The sequence below is a fragment of the Myotis daubentonii genome, chromosome 15 (assembly GCF_963259705.1).
Source record: "Myotis daubentonii chromosome 15, mMyoDau2.1, whole genome shotgun sequence".
NCBI classification, from domain to species: Eukaryota; Metazoa; Chordata; class Mammalia; order Chiroptera; family Vespertilionidae; genus Myotis; species Myotis daubentonii.
In genome coordinates, this window is record NC_081854.1 from 42044325 (window position 1) to 42065760 (window position 21436).

General features: G+C 40.9%; 1 protein-coding gene across 1 annotated transcript in view; it reads right to left on the bottom strand.

Moving 5' to 3' along the window:
• Window positions 1-21436, bottom strand: part of HYDIN (HYDIN axonemal central pair apparatus protein) — a 341424-nt gene that overhangs the window by 206396 nt on the left and 113592 nt on the right. Inside the window, 3 exon segments of the mRNA XM_059665442.1 lie at window positions 701-819; window positions 7535-7634; window positions 19568-19751. Of these exon segments, the coding sequence (XP_059521425.1) occupies window positions 701-819; window positions 7535-7634; window positions 19568-19751 (403 nt within the window).

The following is a 21436-nucleotide window of genomic DNA, read 5'->3' on the forward strand; positions in this document are numbered from 1 at the left end:
CTCATGAAATAATAACTGCTTTTGTTTTTACCTCTATAGAAATACAAACATTTACAATTTGGAATCTTTCTAAAATAAAGTTCCAATGGTTATAGTTTGATACTGTAAAAATGTGTCCTAGATAAAAATTTACGATGAGATGGCATTGAGTTAACTTTGATCCTTATGAACCCATGAGTACATCTTTAAAAAAAAAGTATCATTTTCTATTTATTTGGAAAGACAAAGCAGGGAGGTCTCTACCAGAAAACCCAATGATTGGTTGCTAAATCATGGATTGGAGGCTGTATCTAGAGAAACGTCTGAGGTGTGAAAACAGCGATCCTCATTAGGACATTCTGGAAAATGTAGAAGGTTCTCTATCCTCTGATCTGTAGGATTTGTGTTGTCAGAGAACAAGCATTAAACAGATGGGGAGATGTATTTATGGAGTTCCTCTTTATAATCTACAAAATGATGAGGATAAAACCAATTAAGTTGTGGCTTTGATGTGTTTAGTCAAGTGAGAGGGGGTGGGAAGAGAATGGAAAAAGTTGTTCCGCTCAACAAGGCTAGGAAAGAGGAGAAAGAGATTGTTCTGGGGTCTGAATAAGTATGAGTAATGGCAAGTGGATGTGACTGTGCAAATTTTCTATTGACACAGACAAAACAAAGCGAGCCAAGTCCTATTTGACTCTCAATGAACAATTCTAGTGTTTACCTCATAACAATGTACAGATCCAACAAAAACTTTTCCAATATCCAGCAATTCAAAGTTGAAGTGAATCTTTGGTCCCATTCCTTGCCCTTTGATTCGGAGGGGCAGACGGATCTCTCGGCCTATATAAACAATTAAAACTTTATTACCCAAATGATGCTTTATTATCCACAACTCATTACCAATGTGAGCACCCAAGATGATTGCACCCACCCCCTATATGGACTGGGGGACCTGCAATTTAACCAAGGCTGAAGATTTAGTTTATTTTTTACAAACAGGAATACTGTTAGTTTCTTACCTTTAGGGGCCAGCTTGTATTGCAATTTAGATGGACATTTTAGCAGGAGAAAAAAAAAACAATGAAAAAATTTAACCCAATCTTAACTGTATCCTTAATTTCTTTTTTGTTGTTTCTTATTTTTAAAAATCCTCATCCAAGGATATGTTTTCGCTGATTTTTTTAGAGACGAGGAGAGGGAGAGAGAAATATTGACATGAGAAACATGGATCGGTTGCCTCCTGTATGCGCCCCAACTGGAGATCAAACCAGCAACCTGGGTATGTGCCCGGGATGGGAATCGAACCTGTGACCTATCAGTGTACCAGATGATGCTCCAACCAACTGAGCCACAAAAGCCAGGGTTATCCTTAAGTTTCTTAAAAAGGAAAGTAATTTCTCTAAATAAGAGTGATCCCTGATTGAGGCTCCCCATAAAGTGAGTCACCATGCGGCTCCAAGGGACGTTGTCCACATTGATCTTCCCTAGATTTAGGAAGAGCCAGTGGATGAGGAATCCGACCTTACTTTGCAGTTTCTTTCATAGACAGGTAAGGGAGTCCACTAAGCAGTATCCCTTATTACACATCCATTATGGACCTAGGGTCAACACAGAACACAAACCTTTAAAGTACTCATTTGTTTTGTTTTCTTTTAAAAAAATGGAAAAATCCCCACTTGAAATACATCATCATTATAAAAATATTATCAAAAAAGTAGAAATTCTGTCATAACCCCACCACCCAAAGATAACTATTGTTAGGCTTTGGTGCCCATCCTTCCACACTTACTCACATTTAAATACTGTTCATGTAAATGGGGGTCCCACGCTGAGGCCTGGGGGATCACTGGGGCCCTTTCTCCTGGGGCCTCCCGTTAACTCCTTCATGTTCTTCCCTAACTCAGACGAACTTTTCAGCCTCTGCTGATCTACCAGAAAGTCAGTGTTGCTAAAATAAAGAGTCATTCCTCCCCCCAAAAGCTAACTGTCTTGGTTTCTTCTCCTGGATGTTGGCCCCATAATTCTTCACTGTCCTAGCAGCTCTGTTTTACCTTTAAAACTGGTTTTAGAAAATACTTCGCCTTGCTCTTCTAGTTGTTCTTAGAGAGAATTATTGATCCAAATGACTGAGCCCACCGCTACTGGAAACAGAATTGTCAGGACAAAGAGGCGGGCATTTGACATGCTGACAGCTATGGGTTTATTGCCCTCCAGAATGGCTGTACTAATTTACACACAAACAACAGTATCCGGCTCTCCACATCCTCCCTGGCAATGGGTATATCATCATTTTAAAAAATCTTTGATGGTTTGACAGGTTTTCCTTAAATCTGCACCACTTACATGCCAGTTATGTAAGGAAAATTAGATTTGCTTTGTGTGTAATGTTTTGAATATTCAAAATACTTTGGATGCTCTTTTAGATGTAATTGTCAGTATTGCAACAATACACTTCGAACCACCAAATGATATTTCTAATTTATTATCATCATTATAATGCCTTGTGACATTTGATGTTCCACTGCCTTCTGTTGCTATTTAGCTTCTGTATCTCTTTAATGCTTTCTCTCCATGACTGTCCTTTTAAAGACAAGAATACTTATCTCTGTGTCCCTCTAGTGTTTGGCAATGCAGTGGCCATTAGGCAAGTATTACTTTGATTATAAGAAACAAAAGCAATTCTGGAACAGCTGATTTCTTCAAAGGGTTCCCCAATCCACCTGATCCCTGGAAAAGAGGTTTCTCTAAAGACCCGGTATATTACTGTTGGCAGCATAAGTAAAATTTTCAGAGAGCCCTACTCCATTATTTTAGTATTTTAATCTATTGGCAATGATTTGTACTCCTTGGTCAAGAGAAAAATATTTTGACAGAGATCCAACTTTCAGAATGGCAAAGAAAGGGAATTGCAAATATATTGTGGAATAAACTGCAAGACTATTTATAACTGTCAGGCTTGAAGCTTTCCCCATCTGTTACCTTGACTGCCTTCCTTAATACATAAATTTTAAAAAAGGAGATGTGTTGTAATAAAGCAGTGAGCCAATGTTTCTTTGGGAGTTATTAATTACTTCAAAGGAATTTGTCTTATTTGTAGCTAGCCCTTTCCCTCACCCCAGGTGGAGGGGAAATACTAGTAATACCCAGCCTTGATTTATAAGAATGAGCCTAAATTTTAGGGTTACATTTCAAATGCTACTTTTCCATAAGATCTTTGAAGCAGGGACTTTTCTTGTCTTGGCAAAAAGCAGCGAGAGGGACAAGCCTGAAGGAACTAGTAATATAAAAGGACAAATTCCTTATAAGAAGAGCAAAATGTTAAAATAGGGCAGTTTCTCACCTATGATTACATTATCTTGTTTTCACACATAAGAAGTAGAGAAATGTACTATTGAACCCCTTTACCAGTTCTGAAATTCCTGACTGCAATAGATTCATTGCATTAAGTACCAGGAAATGTAGCCATGGGCTTTTAAGAACTTGCCATCTAAGATATCTTAGATGTCCAGTATTATACTTGAGCTCTATTCCTGTGCAATAAGACAAGAAAAAAAGGGGGATATAAACAGGAAGAACAAACTGCCATTATTCACATGTTTTAGGACAGTCTGCCTGGAAAATCCTAAAGGATCTAGAAATAATCTTTTAAAATTAATTAGAGTAAAATTGATGGTTACCAAATCAATATACAAAAGTCAACTGCATTTCCATACCCAGCAACAATCAGAAAAATTAATTCTCAAGATACTATTGACAACAGCAACAAAAATATAAAGTACCGAGAAATAAATCTAACAAGATATAAGATCTTCAATGAGCAAAATATAAAACTTTATTGAAAGATATTGCTAAAGATCTAAATGAATGGAGGACTAGGCTATGTTATTGAAACGGAAAAATGACTTGACATCATAAAGTTGTCAAATTTTCTCCAACTGATCTATATCTACAATCTTAATGCTTTAATGAACAAAATGCCAGCAGATAGAATTTGATGGGTTGATTACAAAATTAAATGGAAAACAAAGGGCCAATAAAAACCAAGACATTCTTAAAGAAGAGTAAATTGAGGGAACTTGGCCATTCATACATTGAAATCTATTATAGAGCTATTATAATTAAGATAATGTAGTATTGGGGCAGAAAATGCAAAGATGACTAAGGAAACAGAATACAGAACGAAGAATAAATGCACATATAAATATAAACTTGATTTAGGACAGAGCAGGCATTGAATATCAGTGAGGAAAGATGGACTATACAGTATAAAGAGCTAAAACAACTGGGCATCCACATGCCATCTGTATACATGTGTGTGTTCTTCTTTTTCCTTTTTTTTGTTTCTTTTGTTCTTTTTTTTATGGTTATAGTTTTTTTAAATAACTCTTAACACATGGTGGAGCTAGTCTTCCCACATTATTCTGGTTTTTCTGAATTTTCTAGGCAACCCTAGTTTATTTATTTCCTCTATAAAAACTTTGGAATCATCCTAGTTATGATGCTCTTCTTGACCAAAAACATGGGCATACATTTCTCTTTGTTCAAGTTTTCTTAAATCTGGGTTCTATAATCATAGATATTTATATATTATTCCCTGTATTTTTATGTTTGAAATATTTTAAAACCGAAAATATAATTTAGTTGATCAAGAAAATAATTTCTTATTCATTTGACTAAGAAACCTTACATTATTAAGAGGTTGCAATCTGATGAGTTTTGAGAAAGAAAAGCTATATGTACATTAAATATTACTCACTTATTACTCTGAAGACCCAAAAGTGTTTTTAATGATTGGGGTGATTTGACTTTTTGTTTCCTAAATCAAATTAAATCTCAATTCCTTAGTTTAATTAGAATAAAAATCAGAAGTCTTAAATTGTGCCAAAAACTTAGATATTTCTCTCTTATGATGTACAGAATAAAAATGGACAATGAGGTTTCATCTTAATTGGGTCTTAAAGGAAGCAGGTACATCTGGAACCATTTCTCTGAAGCACCCATTAACGTTTTCTAACAATACATTTCACAGTTTAAAATCAGAAAGTGTTGCTTCCTTTGAGGTTCCCATATGGTGATCCAAACCAAATCCATGCTGTTTCCCTTTGAGTTTTTAAAAAGGTAATCTTTGTGATTAAACTCAGAATTTCCACATTCCATTGGAAAGTCAAGACAGATGAAAGATCAGTTTCAAGACCTGGATCAAACCATCGGCAAGTCTTTATAAATATCTAACAGGTTTAACTACTTCTAAGAAAATCTGAAATCTTTACGTGAAAAAATTTCAGTTTCAGATGAACTGAAAATATGTTAATGGTGTTAAACTTGCCATAATCAGATCGTAGCAGGTCACTCCCCTGCTTGCCAGCCCCTCAGTGGCTCCCCACTGCACCCAGGATGAAGTCCAAGGTTCTGAGCCTGGCATTCAAGGGCAGCCTTCCATGAACTAGATCCCACCTACTACTCCAGCTTCAACCCCTGCCCCCACCACCCGCTCCCAAGTCTCTCTATCTCGCTCTGTCTCTGTGTGTGTGTCTCTCTCTCTGGGAGCCACACCCTAAGAACTTATGATTCTTTGCCATTTTGTGCTCTTGTTATGTATTTTCACTGTTTCTCTATGTATTTTCACAAAGTATATCCCTGCCTGACATTCCCATCCATATCCATAGACACCCTTTATTTTCTTGGCTAACAAATACTTTTAGGGTCACTTTCTCTGGGGAGCCTAAGACTGAGCTGTGTGTCCTATACCATCCTCTTCCATTGTTGGTTCATTCACTGTAGGGCATTGCCATATAACTGTTGGTCTGTGTGTCCGTTTCCCCTGCTCGTGTCCATGTTATCTGAAGGTAGGAACTCTGCTTTAATACATCTTTGTACTCATTGAGCCTAGATATAAAAGCTTCAGAAAGAAAGAAGGTTGCAGTTGGGGATTATGGACTAAATTTCATGCATCCCGAGAGGCCTCCCTCCAGACCAGTGATGACCTTCCCTGCTACTTCCTGTCTCCGAACGTGCACTCGCATAATGGCACGCTATGCAACAAGGACAATGAAATACAATTAGAGCTACAAGCAACGCCATGGATGAGATGTGCATATTGATGTCGATGATGCACATTTCAAATACAGGCAGTACTAAATTGCATTGTTTCAGAAGTATATACATAGGGGTAAAAACTATAAATAAAAGCAATGAAATCATGATCATCAAGGACAAAATAGTGATTATCTCAAGGGGAGGTTGGGGTGAGAGGAGTGTGACTGGGAAGGAACACCCAGGGGGTCTTCTCGAAGCTGGAAATATTTTATTATTGATCTTGGCGGTGATTACGTAATGTTTACCTTATAATTATGTTATAATTTATATGTGTGTATTAATTCCCTATTGCTCGACAACAAATTACCACAAATTTTGTTGCTTAACATACAAATTCATCTTAAAAGCTCTGGAGGTCATGTCTAATCACTGTGTTATACGCCTGAAACTAATATAATATTGCATGTCAACTATCATGGAAACATTTTTTTTTAAGTTCTGAAGGTCAAAAGTCCAAGATGGGTCACACTGCGCTAAAATCAAGGTATTGACAGGGCTCCCTTCTGCTGGTTCTAGTTTAGAGGAAAGCCCCTTTTCTTGCCTTTTCCAGGTTCTACAGGCTGTCTGAATTCCTTGCCCTTTCCATCTTCAAAGCCAGAAATGGCGGGAAGACTCTTTGACATATCACATCACTCTGACACTGAGACTGACAACTTCTGCCTCCTCTTCGATGTTTAAGGACCCTTGTGATTATACTGAGCCACCGACACAATCAGGATAATCTCCTACCTTAAGGTCAGCTCATTAGTAACCTAAATCCTATTGCCTGCTTTAATTCCCCTTTGCCATATAATGTAATACAACCACAATACCATATCCACAGGTGCTGGGAGCATGGACATATTTGGGAGGCCATCACTCTGCCCACCACAGCATGTACTATATACAGTTATGAATCTATGTTCTATTTCTTAGTCACAAAAGATTAAAAGTTAAATTGTGGTATGTAAATAAAAAGCATTCATATGCAACCATGAAAAAAATGATACTTTTACATTTAATGTTGTAGAATAATCTTTAAGAAATATTTTAAAAGCAATGTCAGAACCATCATGTAAAGTATGCTATCAGTTATGCAAAAAGATGTGAGGGGAAGTAAATCTATACATATTTGCTTCTATCTCATTAAATACTACAGAAATAACAAAAAATAATTTGTGAGGATCTGTCTAAAGGAATGTTCTTACTGCTCTAAAAATCATGGTTTCCCATCCCACCCCCCACCACACCACAATTCCAGTATAATGTCAGAGATTGGTCTATTCTAGAAAGAAGTGAGTAAGTCATGCACAGCCCATAGCCCCTCCCCCCCTTTCTCTCTCTCTCTCTCTCTCTCTCTCTCTCTCTCTCTCTCTCTCTCACACACACACACACACACACACACACACACACACACACACTCATCCCACTGAGGCTCTGGGAACTTGCTAGCCTGCCTTTTCCACACAGAAGTCTTCACCTGAAATGTCACAGTACACAGTCATCTGGTAGAGCCTGGCTTCCAGAGGGTTGAAGTACACAGTGATTTCAGCTGATGAGTTGGGCCAGACATCACCTTCCTGAAAAACAAGAAAGAATCGTTAAAAAAACAATGTGATGAAAGGAAGGTGCTGCTTTTAAATGTTATCATTATGTTAAACCTCTAGGGAATTGGAAGGAAATATTTTTACAATAAATAGAAGAAAGCAATATTTTACCCAACAGACAGTTAACTTAGGCTACTTGTTAAGAGGTGGTACAAGTTGGAAACAAGCTTTAAAAATAATTTCAGTGAGTTCATGAATATATAATAAGTTTCTCTAACTAATGTTATATTCGTTTATAACTAGGATATTTAGGAAATTTAAAAATGTTGTGTATTCCATGAACATTCATTGTATGCCAATGTGCACCCAGCACCGGGCTTCAGAGATGAAGGGCATGGCCCAGGACTGCATGGAGCTCACATGTTGGATGGATGGTAAATATGTATACAAATATTCTATAATATACATGCTAAGTGCTGTGCCTGTATAAATAAGGTCCGGATGGGCCACAGAGAAAGAAGTGCCTAACTCACTTGATAGAAGGACCACATTCCTAATCTTTGAATGACCACATAAGGAAATACTCTTATTCTGGGAAAACATAGCAATGGCCCAAGGCACAATAAAGGCCAGAGCAAACCCTGGTTCTGACCCAGTGTGATATTCCTCATGTTAATGCAAACCACTCAAACTCATGATAAGGAGACCAAGTTTTGAAATTTTGTAATGCACATACCAAACATCAGAATTCCCTGGAGGTATTCTTTGAAAAATGTTTTGTACGAACCATGTAATCTGGGACCTCTTCATTAACTTCTTAGGGCTATAAAAGTGGATGCTAATATCACCTGCCCCAAATAGTTTCCAAAAAATCAGACAAGGTCATGCAGGTCAAAAGCTTTGCCCCGTGCTCAGTAGGCAGTAAGAGCTCAGTAAATAGCTGTTTAAAGTATAATTGATTTATTTTTATGGCCACTTGGAAAGACTAAGAGGAAAGTATTGGAAAAATGAAGGTAGAAGAGTGAGTGTTTTTTTCTAGGGTTTTTGTAAAGAGAGCCAAGTAGGGCATATGTGATAAACACATCCAAAAATCTATGTAGGTGGTGGAGTCTAAAAAGGAAAGGAGGGAAGACAACATGATAAATAATTAGGCTCCCGTTTCAGACAGTCCCCAATGCATACTCCATTTCCAGTCTGATTAGAAATGAACACGGTGCTGGAATAAAGAATCAAGCAGAGAACAAAATAGTCTAAGAGGCAGACACCCAATGGGGTGATAGAAAACGAGAGCCAATTTGGGTTTATTTATGAAGGTAGCAGTCTGATCAATGTGCTTCTCAGGCAGCGTCCCCAGAATGCTTAAAGGGCACGGAGCCCCCAGAAAGTAGCAGCGAGGGCTGAGTGTCACGTGGTCCTGGGAGCACTGGTCTCCCAGATCAGGCCGCTGGAATGAAGGCCCCATGAGGGTAGGCACGGTTCTACGGCAGGACCTAATCCAGAAGTGGCTCATGTAAGAGTTCAACATAGTTACTGAATCAGCCGTATCCATTCACTCTGCACATGGTGCAGTTATTAGCAGATGTCGATTCATCTCTGCAGCCTATTTCTGCCATTTTCTCCTCAACTGGAAGCACAGACGTCATACCAGTTAGAGCTGCAGGGACCTTTGAGATCATGCAGGGAACAGGAAATCCCTCAGCACTTTCACCGATGTAGGCATTTCACTTTTCCAAACCTGGTACATGGCAAATACCCCTTTGATTACGGGGGGCCTTAGTGACATGGGGTGTTAGGAACACTCATCAATAGAATGGACAGAGGGCCCAGGCAGAAGAGGTGGTTCACCCGTTCACTGGTGTATCGGTGGGTATTCCATCTCGGAACTCCTGAGGACCTGGGTTTCCTCCTAACCCGTGAGACAAATGTATTGCCTGGGGGGCTTAGACACGACTCAGGTTGAGAGTACAGATTGGACGCAGCTAAGCTATTCCTGTGCAAGCTGACTGATCCAAGGGGCCATCCTGGAGGACCCTAAAAATTGCTAGAAAAGTCTCATGAGAATGGTAGGAAATGGCCTTCCAAAGGATACAATGGAAGTCAGCTGAGCTTCGTGCACGCAGGCAAATTCAAGGGCTTTATGATTTGGACTGGGCCGGATGGCTTTCAAAAGCATTATCCCAGCAAGAGAAAGAGAATCCATGGTCCGTGTGCAGACAAGAGAGTCACAGTCTTAAGTTCTCTCTCCCTGGAGCACTCTTGGGGACCCCATCGTGAAAGAAATCTGACGATTAGAACCGGGGGGCTGGGAAATGGCAGGACGGACACGCTCCAGAGAGGCACGCAGAATCCCCCCAGGGGAGGAAGTGTTGACACACGGATGCGATCCGTGAGCGATAGGCTGATGTAGAGGCGCCCTGGAGGCTGAGAAGCCCTTCTGCCAGTGCCAGGGAATCAGAGTCCACAGGGTTCAGACTGAGCGGGTGGGACTGTACGCTCAGTGTTTTCCTATCCTGGGTCGCAGCTGTTTAATCGTGCCTGTGACATTTGCTAGTAACTTTCCGCTTTGCTCAGCCCAGGGAGATAAGTCAAGGACAAGCCTATTCTAAAGGCCTCTCCTGGGCTTGTGTTAATGCGCCTTAGAAGGGCTGTGTGTATCTGTGAAAACAGAAGTGTGGTCATTCGGCTTCCTCTTGCAGAGGGATGCTTTCAATAATAGGTCATTTGAAGGAGTTAGAGACATGTATTTTTCAGCGGGGATTAAAGTAAAAATTAAATAACATGTCTTTCTTTATAGCAAAAACTCAATATAGCATTTTCTATAGCAAGTCAGAGAGAGCAAACCCCCAGAAACAGGCAGTCAGCCTGTGATGACCCCACTTTCACTTATATATCTTTGAAACACTTCATGTTACTTCTCCAATGCTTCTGAAATTAACTTCCATGTCATTTATGTCTCTGAAAAGAATTTGTTCTTTCTTTATTGCTCAGTTCTAAAGTTTCTTTCTGAAAATGAAAACATTCAGAAGTGGCTCTGACGTCAGTATCCTGTCCCTCCAGTCTAAGGAACCAGCCCCGTCACACAGAGGCCCCTGCAGTTCCTCCTTCCTTCCACATACGCCCCCTCTCCCATCACTGTCCATTTCTTGGCTCCAAATCAGAGAGTGAGGATACAGGATATAATCGGTAAGTGACTGCTGCCTTGTTTATTGAAAATGACTGCCAACATGGCCTTCAGTGATATTGTGATTATCTTCCTTCTCGGTCTTAATGTTTTTTTTTCCCTCAGCTTCATAACTGCATTTCACGTATCAAGTGACCTGCTAGAAGGAATCAACTGAATTTGTAGGTCTAACGCTAACTCCTATAATGTGGTTTTTGGCCGAATATTAAATACCTCTGGAAATGGAACTTCGTATTTCCTCTGGAACAAGGACAAACAAGTGGGGCTTGATGGACACAGTCCCAAGACTTTTCTGAAAGCTGTTTCTGAACAGGCTGCCACTGGTTCATGACACGTGATTAATACAGTCATGAGAAGGGAGGTGGGAGAGGGCATAGGGGGGATAAATGGTGATGGGGAAAAAATAAATTAATTTTTAAAAAATGTTCCCCTTAAAAATTATACTGGCAATGATTAAAGGAGCTCTTTTAAAAAATCTCCCTTGAAAATCCTTAAGTAAAAACAGTATTTTAAAAATCAGCTTCCTTCCTCTTCTCTATTACCCAGCTCCTTCCTTCCTTCCTTCCTTCCTTCCTTCCTTCCTTCCTTCCTTCAATGAAGGGTTATTTCTCACATATTTTGCAAAATCAAAACCCAAACTGCAAGAACATTTAAGTTACTTGGTTTATCTGGAAAGTAGTTTACAATATGACTCGATACCTACATTTATCATTTAAATAGTTATTTTAATTCCCAATTTACATACAGAAGAGTGACCCACATGTCTGCCTCCTCAAATGTTATACTTTCCAATCATATCTCTAATCCGACACGAGACTGAATCATATCTAAATCCAAATCATAATACTTTCAGCCGTTAACTGAGAGCTCATGTTCCCAGCGCTGTGTTAAGCGCTGGTGTTTATTATCTAGCTCAGTGCTTGCAACCCTGTGAAGGAGTATTATCCCCATTTTAAAAATGAGGAAACCAAGGCACAAAGAAGTTAAGTATCTCACCGAGGGCCACATCAAAAGTAAGTGTTAGCGCTGGGTTTCTATAATGTTCTTTCTTTAACATCTTCAACCCCACTGCAATTATAACAAAAGGTCAGGCCTCACCTTTCTCACATCATAAAAAAAAAAAAAATGCCGGAAAATGTTAAAAACACTACAACTGATCCTCAGACTTAGAAGAAGCTAGCATGAACTGGTGCTCCTGTCTGGTGAACATAATAGGGCACCCTGCATACTCATGTGCTCAGGTATCTTGGAAGGTGACTCACAGGCGGTCCTTGTAGATGACAGTCAACCCTAGTATTTTGCAGCTCTTGAGAAATGCCTTGGCAGATCTTTATCAAGCCATCTGGCCGGGCCAGGGTTCAGTCAACTCAGAACAGGGTCAGTGAATAATGACTTCAGGAGCAGCTAAAATGTGTAATAAATTCCATCACGTTCCACCAAAATGGATATATTCTTAACTATGTAAATAAATATTGTCAGCTATCTTGTCCTGTTTAAGGAAAATTTAAAGAATTTCTCTTAGGAAATAAAAACTCAAAGTTAAATTTCTATCAATCAGAAAAAAAAGAAGCACCAATTAGAAGCTGTAATACGTTTCACTACCCACAGTTGCTCTTCTAGAGCTTATCAGATAAATGAGAGAAATCATGGCTCTCTTTATCATCAGGGAAAATAGAAGTTGTCTCAAAGAGAAATAGAAAAAAAAAATGGAACCTAAAATATTGAAGGTAAACTATCCTAATTATCATTGAGATAAAAGATCTAATAGGCACATGACATACAAGGAGATTTTTCTGCTCCATTATATCTTCTCCAACAAGAAACTAAATTTAGTAAAGCTTGGATGCTCCAAATAATGACCAGAAAAGTTTCTAAGAGACGGGTCTAAGATTTGGTCATCGGCCAGAGGAATTTTCACAAAAGGTGTGCTTTATCTTGGGTGAAATACTTTGACCCATATGTGGTGAAAATTGCAGTGGGGTTTTTTACAGCTGAAGTAGTTACGTGTGATGTTCATGCCTTTCTCTGGAGAGAACAGACTTGTGTCTCTCCCAACATGACGAATGTCAACTTATTTAATGAGCCTTGAGGAGCCTAAGACTTCCTTAGGCCTCCCTGCACCTACACTGGCTCTCCAATACAACAGTGATCACACCAACACAATTGGAAAAGGTTCGGCCAAGCACAAAGATCTGAGAAGCCAAACCACATCAAAGGGAGGCTGAAGCATGGGAACTGTACTGAAGCAGGAGCTGCGACTTGTCAAGGACACTTTGCTCCCAGCGGATCCCTGTCCTCCTTTCTCCTTTCTGGTGTCCATTTCCAAGGAGTCAGCGCCCACATGTTTGCAATGTGACTCGGCTGATGGTACAGAAGTGGGAGGTCTGCAGCAAAGAGCTAGCTCTTGCCTCTTTGGTAGCCATCTGGGCTCCCACCCAACCGGGTTCTGCTGAGCTCACATGCTACGCCGACTTGAGAAAAATAAACTAAATTTGAGCTGTGCTTTCAAAGTCTGAATTGCTGAACCTCGTGTTTTCTGCAGGCTTAAGTGACAACAAAGCGTGGTTTACTATCGCTTACATGATGATAAAGAAATTATCAAGTTTCCCTTTTTAAGGCTTATTTAAATGAAACCGAAGCTTTCCGAGGGAGACTGAATGACTTCTTCTTTGATGGAAAAGACACTTGCTAATAAAAGCAGAAATGTTTTCCTTGTTCACCGATGATAGCCAATCAGCTAAGACCGGTTTGGGCAAATACCTTTAAATTCTCAGACCTTTCTTTTTGAGAAAATAGCAAGTGTTCAACATTCAGAATATTGCTGCCTCTCAAAAGTGTGACCTGAGCCAGCAGTCCCAGAGTTCAGGAACAAGGCCGGCACATCTGTGCTGTGATTTCTCAGAGGGCTCCTAGACGCCCATGGAAATCAAAGGCTTAATTCTCTCTTTTGGCCCTGTGATATTCTTCTGCCTCTCAATTCTCAGAATTGTGTGTTTTTGTCTTTGAATTTCTCTCACCCAGGTGCCCATGAGACCTAAGCAGAGAATATAACAAAATGAGGCTGTCAAAATTCTGTACAGCCAGAGTCCATCTAGTCAAATAGGATATTATATTTCTGAAAGCAGTCAATTCCACTCGCTTTTCTGGAAGCCACAAAACATGCATAATAGACCCAATTTTACACTTCTTTTCAAAAGGGGGAAAAAACTATACGGAAAGAGGCAGCTTGAGAAATGATCAGTATTCTACAGAACCCAGTACCCTCCCGAGGTAAGGAATACAAGAAAAATTTTGACTAATTACATTAAAACCCCAAGACTTTATCAAAAGAATTGACACAAGGAACTTGACATGAATAGTAGTAATATTCCACATGATTTTTTTGTTTTGTTTTGTTTGTGGGTTTTTTTTTAAATATATATTCTTTTATTTCAGAGATGAAGGAAGAGGGAGAGAGAGAGATAAAAACATCAATGATAAGAGAGAATCATTGTGCCCTGACTGGTTTGGCTCAGTGAATAGAGCGTCGGCCTGCAGACTGAAGGGCCCCAGGTTCAATTCAGGTCAAGGGCATGTACCTTGGTTGTGGGCACACCCCCAGTGACGGGTGTGCAAGAGGCAGCTGATCGATGTCTCTAACTCTCTATCCCTCTCCCTTCCTCTCTGTAAAAAATCAATAAAATATATTTTTAAAAAAAGAGACAGAGAGAGAGAGAATCATTGACTGACTGTCTCCTGCACGCCCCCTACTGGGGATTGAGCCGGCAACCAGGGCATGAGCCCTGACACAGAATCAAACTGTGACCTCCTGGTTCATAAGTTGACACTCAACCACTGAGCCATGCTGGCTGGGCAATATTCCACATCTTTTAATGACTAAAACAATTATAGTTACTATTAGAATACCAGTAGATACCAAGTAAAACTAAAAAAAATTACTTCTAGACCTCTGTTCTGTATGCCCAGGACTGCCTTGTGGTCACTCTGGGGCCTTGTCTGCTCCTTCCTCCACCGGGGTCCACCTCTGGGGTCTCTCAAACACAAACTCCCCCACCTCTGCACTCTGTAACCACATCAGTACCCAGGACACCCCAGCGTTACCTCCTCAAGGTTTGAAGGACAGACCCGAGGGCAATGTTAGGCAATGAGCATGATAATAAAGTGAGCCGAGACAATGGGACTAAACAGGGCCACCCCGTGAGCAGGTCACAGAACAGTGTAAGGACTTTAGGTGCTAGAGTTTGGGCCAGACGTTGTGATAGCATCGAGTCAAACTACTTCTCACACGATTATACTGAGAAAATTTGATTAAATTCAAAACCATCACCACCTCTGGGCATTTTAGAGACAGTGACTGATTTCTTGATCTTGAATACTTGCTTTAAATTGAAAGAACCTCTAAAATAGAAATGATGTTCCCATAAAATACACAATATGCAGAGAACACAATAAGGGCTAAACTAACCTTGGTTTTAGCTGACTCATTTGAAAGACCAAGATATATAGACGTAGGTCTGAAAAATAAACATACCGTTTATTTCTTTTCAGACACTAAGATAACAGTTTCGGATTTTTTTTTTTCCTTTTCAAATTTACCTCACTTGAGGCCAATTTCCATGTTAGGTGGACACAGAGGCTGAAGAGGCCATCTGAAAGCAAGGTGGTAACTAAGCCCCCAGACTAGCATGGGTGGGGAACGTCTGGCCCTTGGGCCCTATAAGGCCCAAGAAATCATTCTGTCTGGCCCTGCCAAAGCATTAGGGGTGAGTTAATTAAATGCTTGGCCGAATATAGCAGGCTAACTTTTAAGTTGATAATTTTGTATGGCCGCGAATGATGTTATAAATACCCAAATGGCCCTTGGCAGAGAAAAAGGTGCCCCACCCCTGCCCTACATCAACCTTTTATTTTATTTTTAGCTTTTGAACAGGATATCAATTAGAGATGAATTTCTAGATCAGTAGGCGACTGCATGATTTTAATCTTCTCTGCTTCGGTGAACTCAACTCATATCAAGAAGCTAATTAAAAGGAATCACACTCTAATAAAAAAAAAAACACTAATTGCTGATACATAGCTCAACTGTCAGTAATTAAATAGTGGCTTTGGTATAACTGATCCGATATGTGAGCAAGATTCAGAGACCTTCAGTAGAAAATGATGATGAACCAACCATAACTGGGTAGAAAGATGTAAGATGGGCTAATGAGCCCTGCCCGGCTGCCCCTCTCCGAGCAGGCCTTCTCTGCGAATTCACAGCCTATCCTCGCCTTGCAGGGTCTCCAAAGGGCAGCACCAGAGGGCTCTCTTGGGTCCTCTGCAATGTTCTTTTCTCAAACTGTTCTTAGAATTTCCATCCACTTTTCATGCCCTCCATGAAGACCTGTATAAGATGCTCACATACCTTACCTCCACTCCTAACTGCTCTCCCACAAATTTAGGACTGCATTTCCAAAACTTTTTGAACATCTATTATCATCTCAAATTCAATGTATTCAGAGCCAAACTCATCATCATCAACTGATTTCCCTCCCTGACTCCCTCCTTCCCTCCCTCTCTCTCTTCCTTTTCTCCCTCCCTCCCTCCCTTCCTCCCTCCCTCCCTCCCTTCCTCCCTCCCTCCCTCCCTCCCTCCCTTTCTCCCTTCTTTTCTCCCTCTCTCCCCTCTATTAATTGGCCCTGAGGTAGGCCTGGAGCACAGATGAGGACAAACCACTTCTGACCTTAAGAGACTCAGAGTCTGTACCCAAATTGGATCCAAGTATCCTACCTACCCTAAAAACACAAAACAAAACAAAACAAAAACTTACTTTGTGCACAAAGCAACCAAAGCCAAGAAAGATCGAACGGCTTGTTTAAGATCACGTTGTCTATCGGCAAAGCTGGAAGTTAAACCCAGGACAAAGGAGAGAGAGATAGAAACATCAATAATGAGAGAGAATCATTGATAGGCTGCCTCCACACCCCACACAGGGGATCGAGCCCACAACCCAGGTATGTGCCCTGACCAGGAATCAAACCGTCACCTCCAAGTTCATAGGTCGATGCTCAACCATGCCGGCTGGACCCAATCTTATTTCTTATATTCCCTATGGCTGCTTGCTCCAGAAAAACTGGTCATTGTATTGTTATATAATATGCCATGAAACAAACAGCCTCCTTTTTCTTTGTTTTCACAATTTCTCCAACGAGAAACATTCTCCTTCTTCCTCTCCACTTAATTAAATCTTACCCTTCCTCCAATACAAAGCTCCTATCTCACCTCTTCTATAAATCCTTTCCTAACTCTCTCATCCCAAACTACTAGAGCATTTATTTCCTGAGCCAGAAAACCAAAATCTCAACAGTGGAAAATACCCATAGTTCACATTTGGGTCAAGAAGCTAATAAAATGGCAGAATTTTCCCATCAAATACCGTCAAAAGTAATTTACAAGGTAAGATTATAGTACACTCACAAGAACTGCATCTCTATAAATCTGTCAGGATCTTTAAGTAGGGGGTGGGAGGAGATTCAAAATCAATAAATAATTCACCGACACTGAGCTCTGCTTTTTGGACCAGAATAATTTTACGAAGACACTGACAAAGTTTCATGCCTTCATTTCATTTTGCAAAGATTGTCAGGAACCAGCTTATGCATACGATCATGAGAAGAAAACCTGCCTAGTGTAAAGACAAATCATTACAGAGGCTATAAACACACTATACTTTATCTCCCCTTCCTGTTTCTGGTGATTTTTTTTCCACACGATACAAACAAAATAGTCTCATTTAAAAGATACCATTTCTATGTATCACTGTTTTAAAGGATGTTTTTCTTAGTCCTGGTGAAAAGATGCCTTGTGATAACACCCAATGCAGTTCCTATCTAGAATTCAAAAACAGTTATTAAATGCCTTACTTTTATATACATATATCTCCATCATGCAGCTTCAGGTAATGGAAGTAAGTGTGAGGAGAGAAAATCCAAGGTAATCCCAGTCTTTCTACTTGTGGACTGGAAATATGCAAGACTCACCTGTGGACCTCCCGCATCTTCCTGAACACCAGTGTTTGCTGTCCCCGAGTCCCACTCCCAGAGGATATGAGAATCAGGACGGTATTCACCAGCCTGGGTCTCGAGCACCAGCTGGGAAGACCCCTGGACTGTCCACACACTGGGCCACCCTGCTTGTCCTGCTGCCTCCATCCTGCTCAGTCATTTGCTGCTGAGACTTGTAACGCCTTCCTGATCTTTTCAACATCTTTGGGCTTGACCTATTTTGATAGGTGTCTGTTCTAGCCCTTCAAGACTGTATGTTCATCCTGATTTAACCTCTTGCTGGTTTAATCCATCATGTCCGACTATCCCTTTGCTCAACTGAGCAGTGGACAGTCTTCTGATGTGAAAGAAGATTCAGCTCCAACCCACTTCTCCAACCTATTTTCCTGTGTGAACCCTTTACGTCAAACAACCTGACCCATGCACAGATCCTTGAATGAGCCATGCCATGCACATCCCCATTGTTTCCCAAAAGTCCCCATCCTGCAAGACGGACCCAGTTCAAGGCTCTGCTCTCAAGAAGCCTTCTCTAGCTTCTCAGTCTGATAATCGGCCTCGCCTCTGAACCAGTGTGCTAACTGCCTGCATTACTGACTCCAGCAGCAGGTCTCACAAAACAATAGTCTCAAAGAAGTCTCATCGATGTTTGGTACACACACAGGGTGCCTGGTATAGAACATGTAGTCAATAATAGTTACTGAGTGAATTAAGGACAGAGTCGTTTTCAACCAAGCAATTTTGCCCACCAGGGGGACATTTGGCAATATCCAGAGATAGTTTTGGTTGTCATGACTAGCATCTGGTGGGTCAAGATCAGGGTTGCTATGAAATAGCCTACAATGTATAGGACGAAGATTATCCAATCCCAAATGTCAATAATGCAGAGGTTGAGAAACCCTACACTACAGTCAGGCTAATCAGAGACAAATTTCTAACTACTGATACTAACTGCTTGGCCTTGAGTAAGTTATCACATTTCTCTAAGTCTCAATTTCTCCATCTGTAAAATGGGGGATTAACTATAATTGAATGTGTGTGTGTGTGTGTGTGTGTGTGTGTATGTGTCTATGAAATAAATTAGATAGTGCATACAAAGCACTTAATAGTGGCCTAGCTGGTTTTGTTCAGTGGTTAGACTGCAGGGGTGGGCAAACTTTTTGACTCGAGGGCCACAATGGGTTCTTCAACTGGACTCAGAAGAAGGAGCTGCGGCCATGTTTCCCGACGTTGCCATGTTAACACTGCTGCTGGTGAAGGAGCGGAGGGGAGAGCAAGAGAACCCTCTGCTCTTTCGGCTCCACGGGCCGGATTGAACAGCCGAATGGGCTGTAGTTTGCCCACGGCTGGTAGAGCATCAACCTGTAGACTGAAGGGTCCGGGGTTCAATTCCTGTCAAGGGCACATGCCTGGGTTGTGGGCTTGATCCCCAGTAGGGGGCGTGCAGGGGACAGCTGATCAACGATTCTCTCTCATCATTGATATTTCTATCTCTCCCTCTCCCTTCCTCTCTGAAATCAATAAAAATATTTTTAAAGTGTTTAATAGTGATTGGTGCATAGAAAGTGTGACCTATAAACATAGTCTATGAGCACTCTTACCGTTAACCTTCATTTACTTCTTATAATGATGGCGAGGCTCTTCAGATGGAGTCTTTACGCTCTCAGAACAATCCCACAGTGAGTGTTTTTACCAAAATAAGGCCCGCACTCCCCTATATGTTCAGATTGTATATATGTGCTCACCAGGGGCTCAATTATGAAAATGTTATTCAAGAAGAGTATGCTGTCCGCCTGAACCAGCCTTCTCTGATTCGCAAAGGTGCGGGAGAGAATGGAAATCCGTTCTCGGAGTAAAGGATCACTAACAAACTCTTCGAGAAACTCGTCAGTCTCATCCTTTTCCTCTTTGATCAGATCCTCACAGACCCTGAAGGGAAACGGAAAATGTGAGATTCACTCTGGTACTCCCATGAAGACCATTGTAAAGGGCTCCCCCCTCCACTCCAGCCTCCTGGGAATGATCTCACCCATCACCCTGGGGCGGTCCCTCCTTGCCCTGAGTGTGTAACGTGCTATCTGAGTGATCTTCTACTTTAACTTCTCGAGAGCCTCAGTTTCCTCTTTAGTCACTTCCTTCAAGAAGTCCTCCTGGGCTTCCTGTCCTCCACTTGCTTTCTCCTGAGCCATTATGCATATTTGGACAAATATTTTATTTTAGGTAATAGTGTTTTTCCAAGTTGCTGTTTAAACACTTAACATCTACTCTACCTCTCACACTTCAAGGACAATTTTGTTTCTGTTAAACTTGCTTAGCTTTAATTCTTTCTTAGATGGAGAACAAAATTGAGAGCCAGCGCGCACTGGGTTTGGAGGCTGATTCTACTATCTATTTACTAGCCCTCTATTCTGCCCTCGCCACAGATGTGGTCACATTACTCCTGGTAGCCATTACTTCACCTGAATTTTTAAAAAATATATCTTTATTTATTTCAGAGAGGAAGGGAGAGGGAGAGAGAGAGATAGAAACATCAATGATGAGAGAGAATCATTGATCGGCTGCCTACTGCACATCCCCCTCTGGGGGTCAAGCCCGCAACCTGGGCATGTGCCCTTGGCCAGAATTGAGCCCGGGACTCTTCAGTCCACAGGTCGATGCTCTATCCACTGAGCCAAAACAGCTAGGGCTCGCCTGAATTTTTGGAGACTGCATTTTATCTCCTCCCAGGGTATATGACCATTTTCTCAACATTTTACTGGTATCACCAATGATGAGAGACAAATTATTTAATGAGAGCCTAGGGTCACTGAATTCCTGACCAAAACCCAACTATTCTCTAAATGACTTCATGCAAACTACATCGCCATGTCAAACAGCTCCTTTTGATAACTTCCGTGTCTAGGTTCCTGTGGCCACATAGCATAAAGATGCCAAAGAAATGGCTTCAGTGTGTTCTGGTTCCATTCTCTGCTTCCTTTTCATTGTGTTTTGGAAGCAGTGTCTCGGGTAACGAGCAGTCCTTCTGTACTGCTGGGCAGAGCAGCGTAAATTAGAGAGAGCTCAGTCCACAGAAAGGAAACCGCCAATTCCTGTGAGGGGAAGCTGTAACGCCCATCTCTAGAAATCAATCTTAAAGGAATAATCACAGATGTAAGTAAAAGCACAGCTATAAAGATGCTCATCAAAATGCTAGCAACAATACCAAAAAAAATGTGGGTAAATTTTATGTAAGAGATTGAAGGATTGGTTAAACAAATAATGGGAATCATAAAAACTACATTTATTTAGGGGTTTAATGGGAGTGGTGTGTGGGGATAAAATGCCTCGTATGGACTAAGGATGGATAATAAGCTCCATGAACTGAAGAGTATGATTAGCTCAACCCTTGAACCAGAAAAAAAATAAAAGGAAACAGAACATAAATTGCCAAGCACTGCTCTTCTCCCCTGCTGCTGGGACTCTTAAATCAGTAACAGCTGTATAATGCAAAGTGGGTGGGTGGAGGGTGAGGCTGGTCCCACACGTCTCATCTTTACCCTCTGATGCGGAAATGGAGCCACGGCTGAGGTACTAAAAGGCAACATGCAACAACACCTTGAGCTGCGTTGACTCCA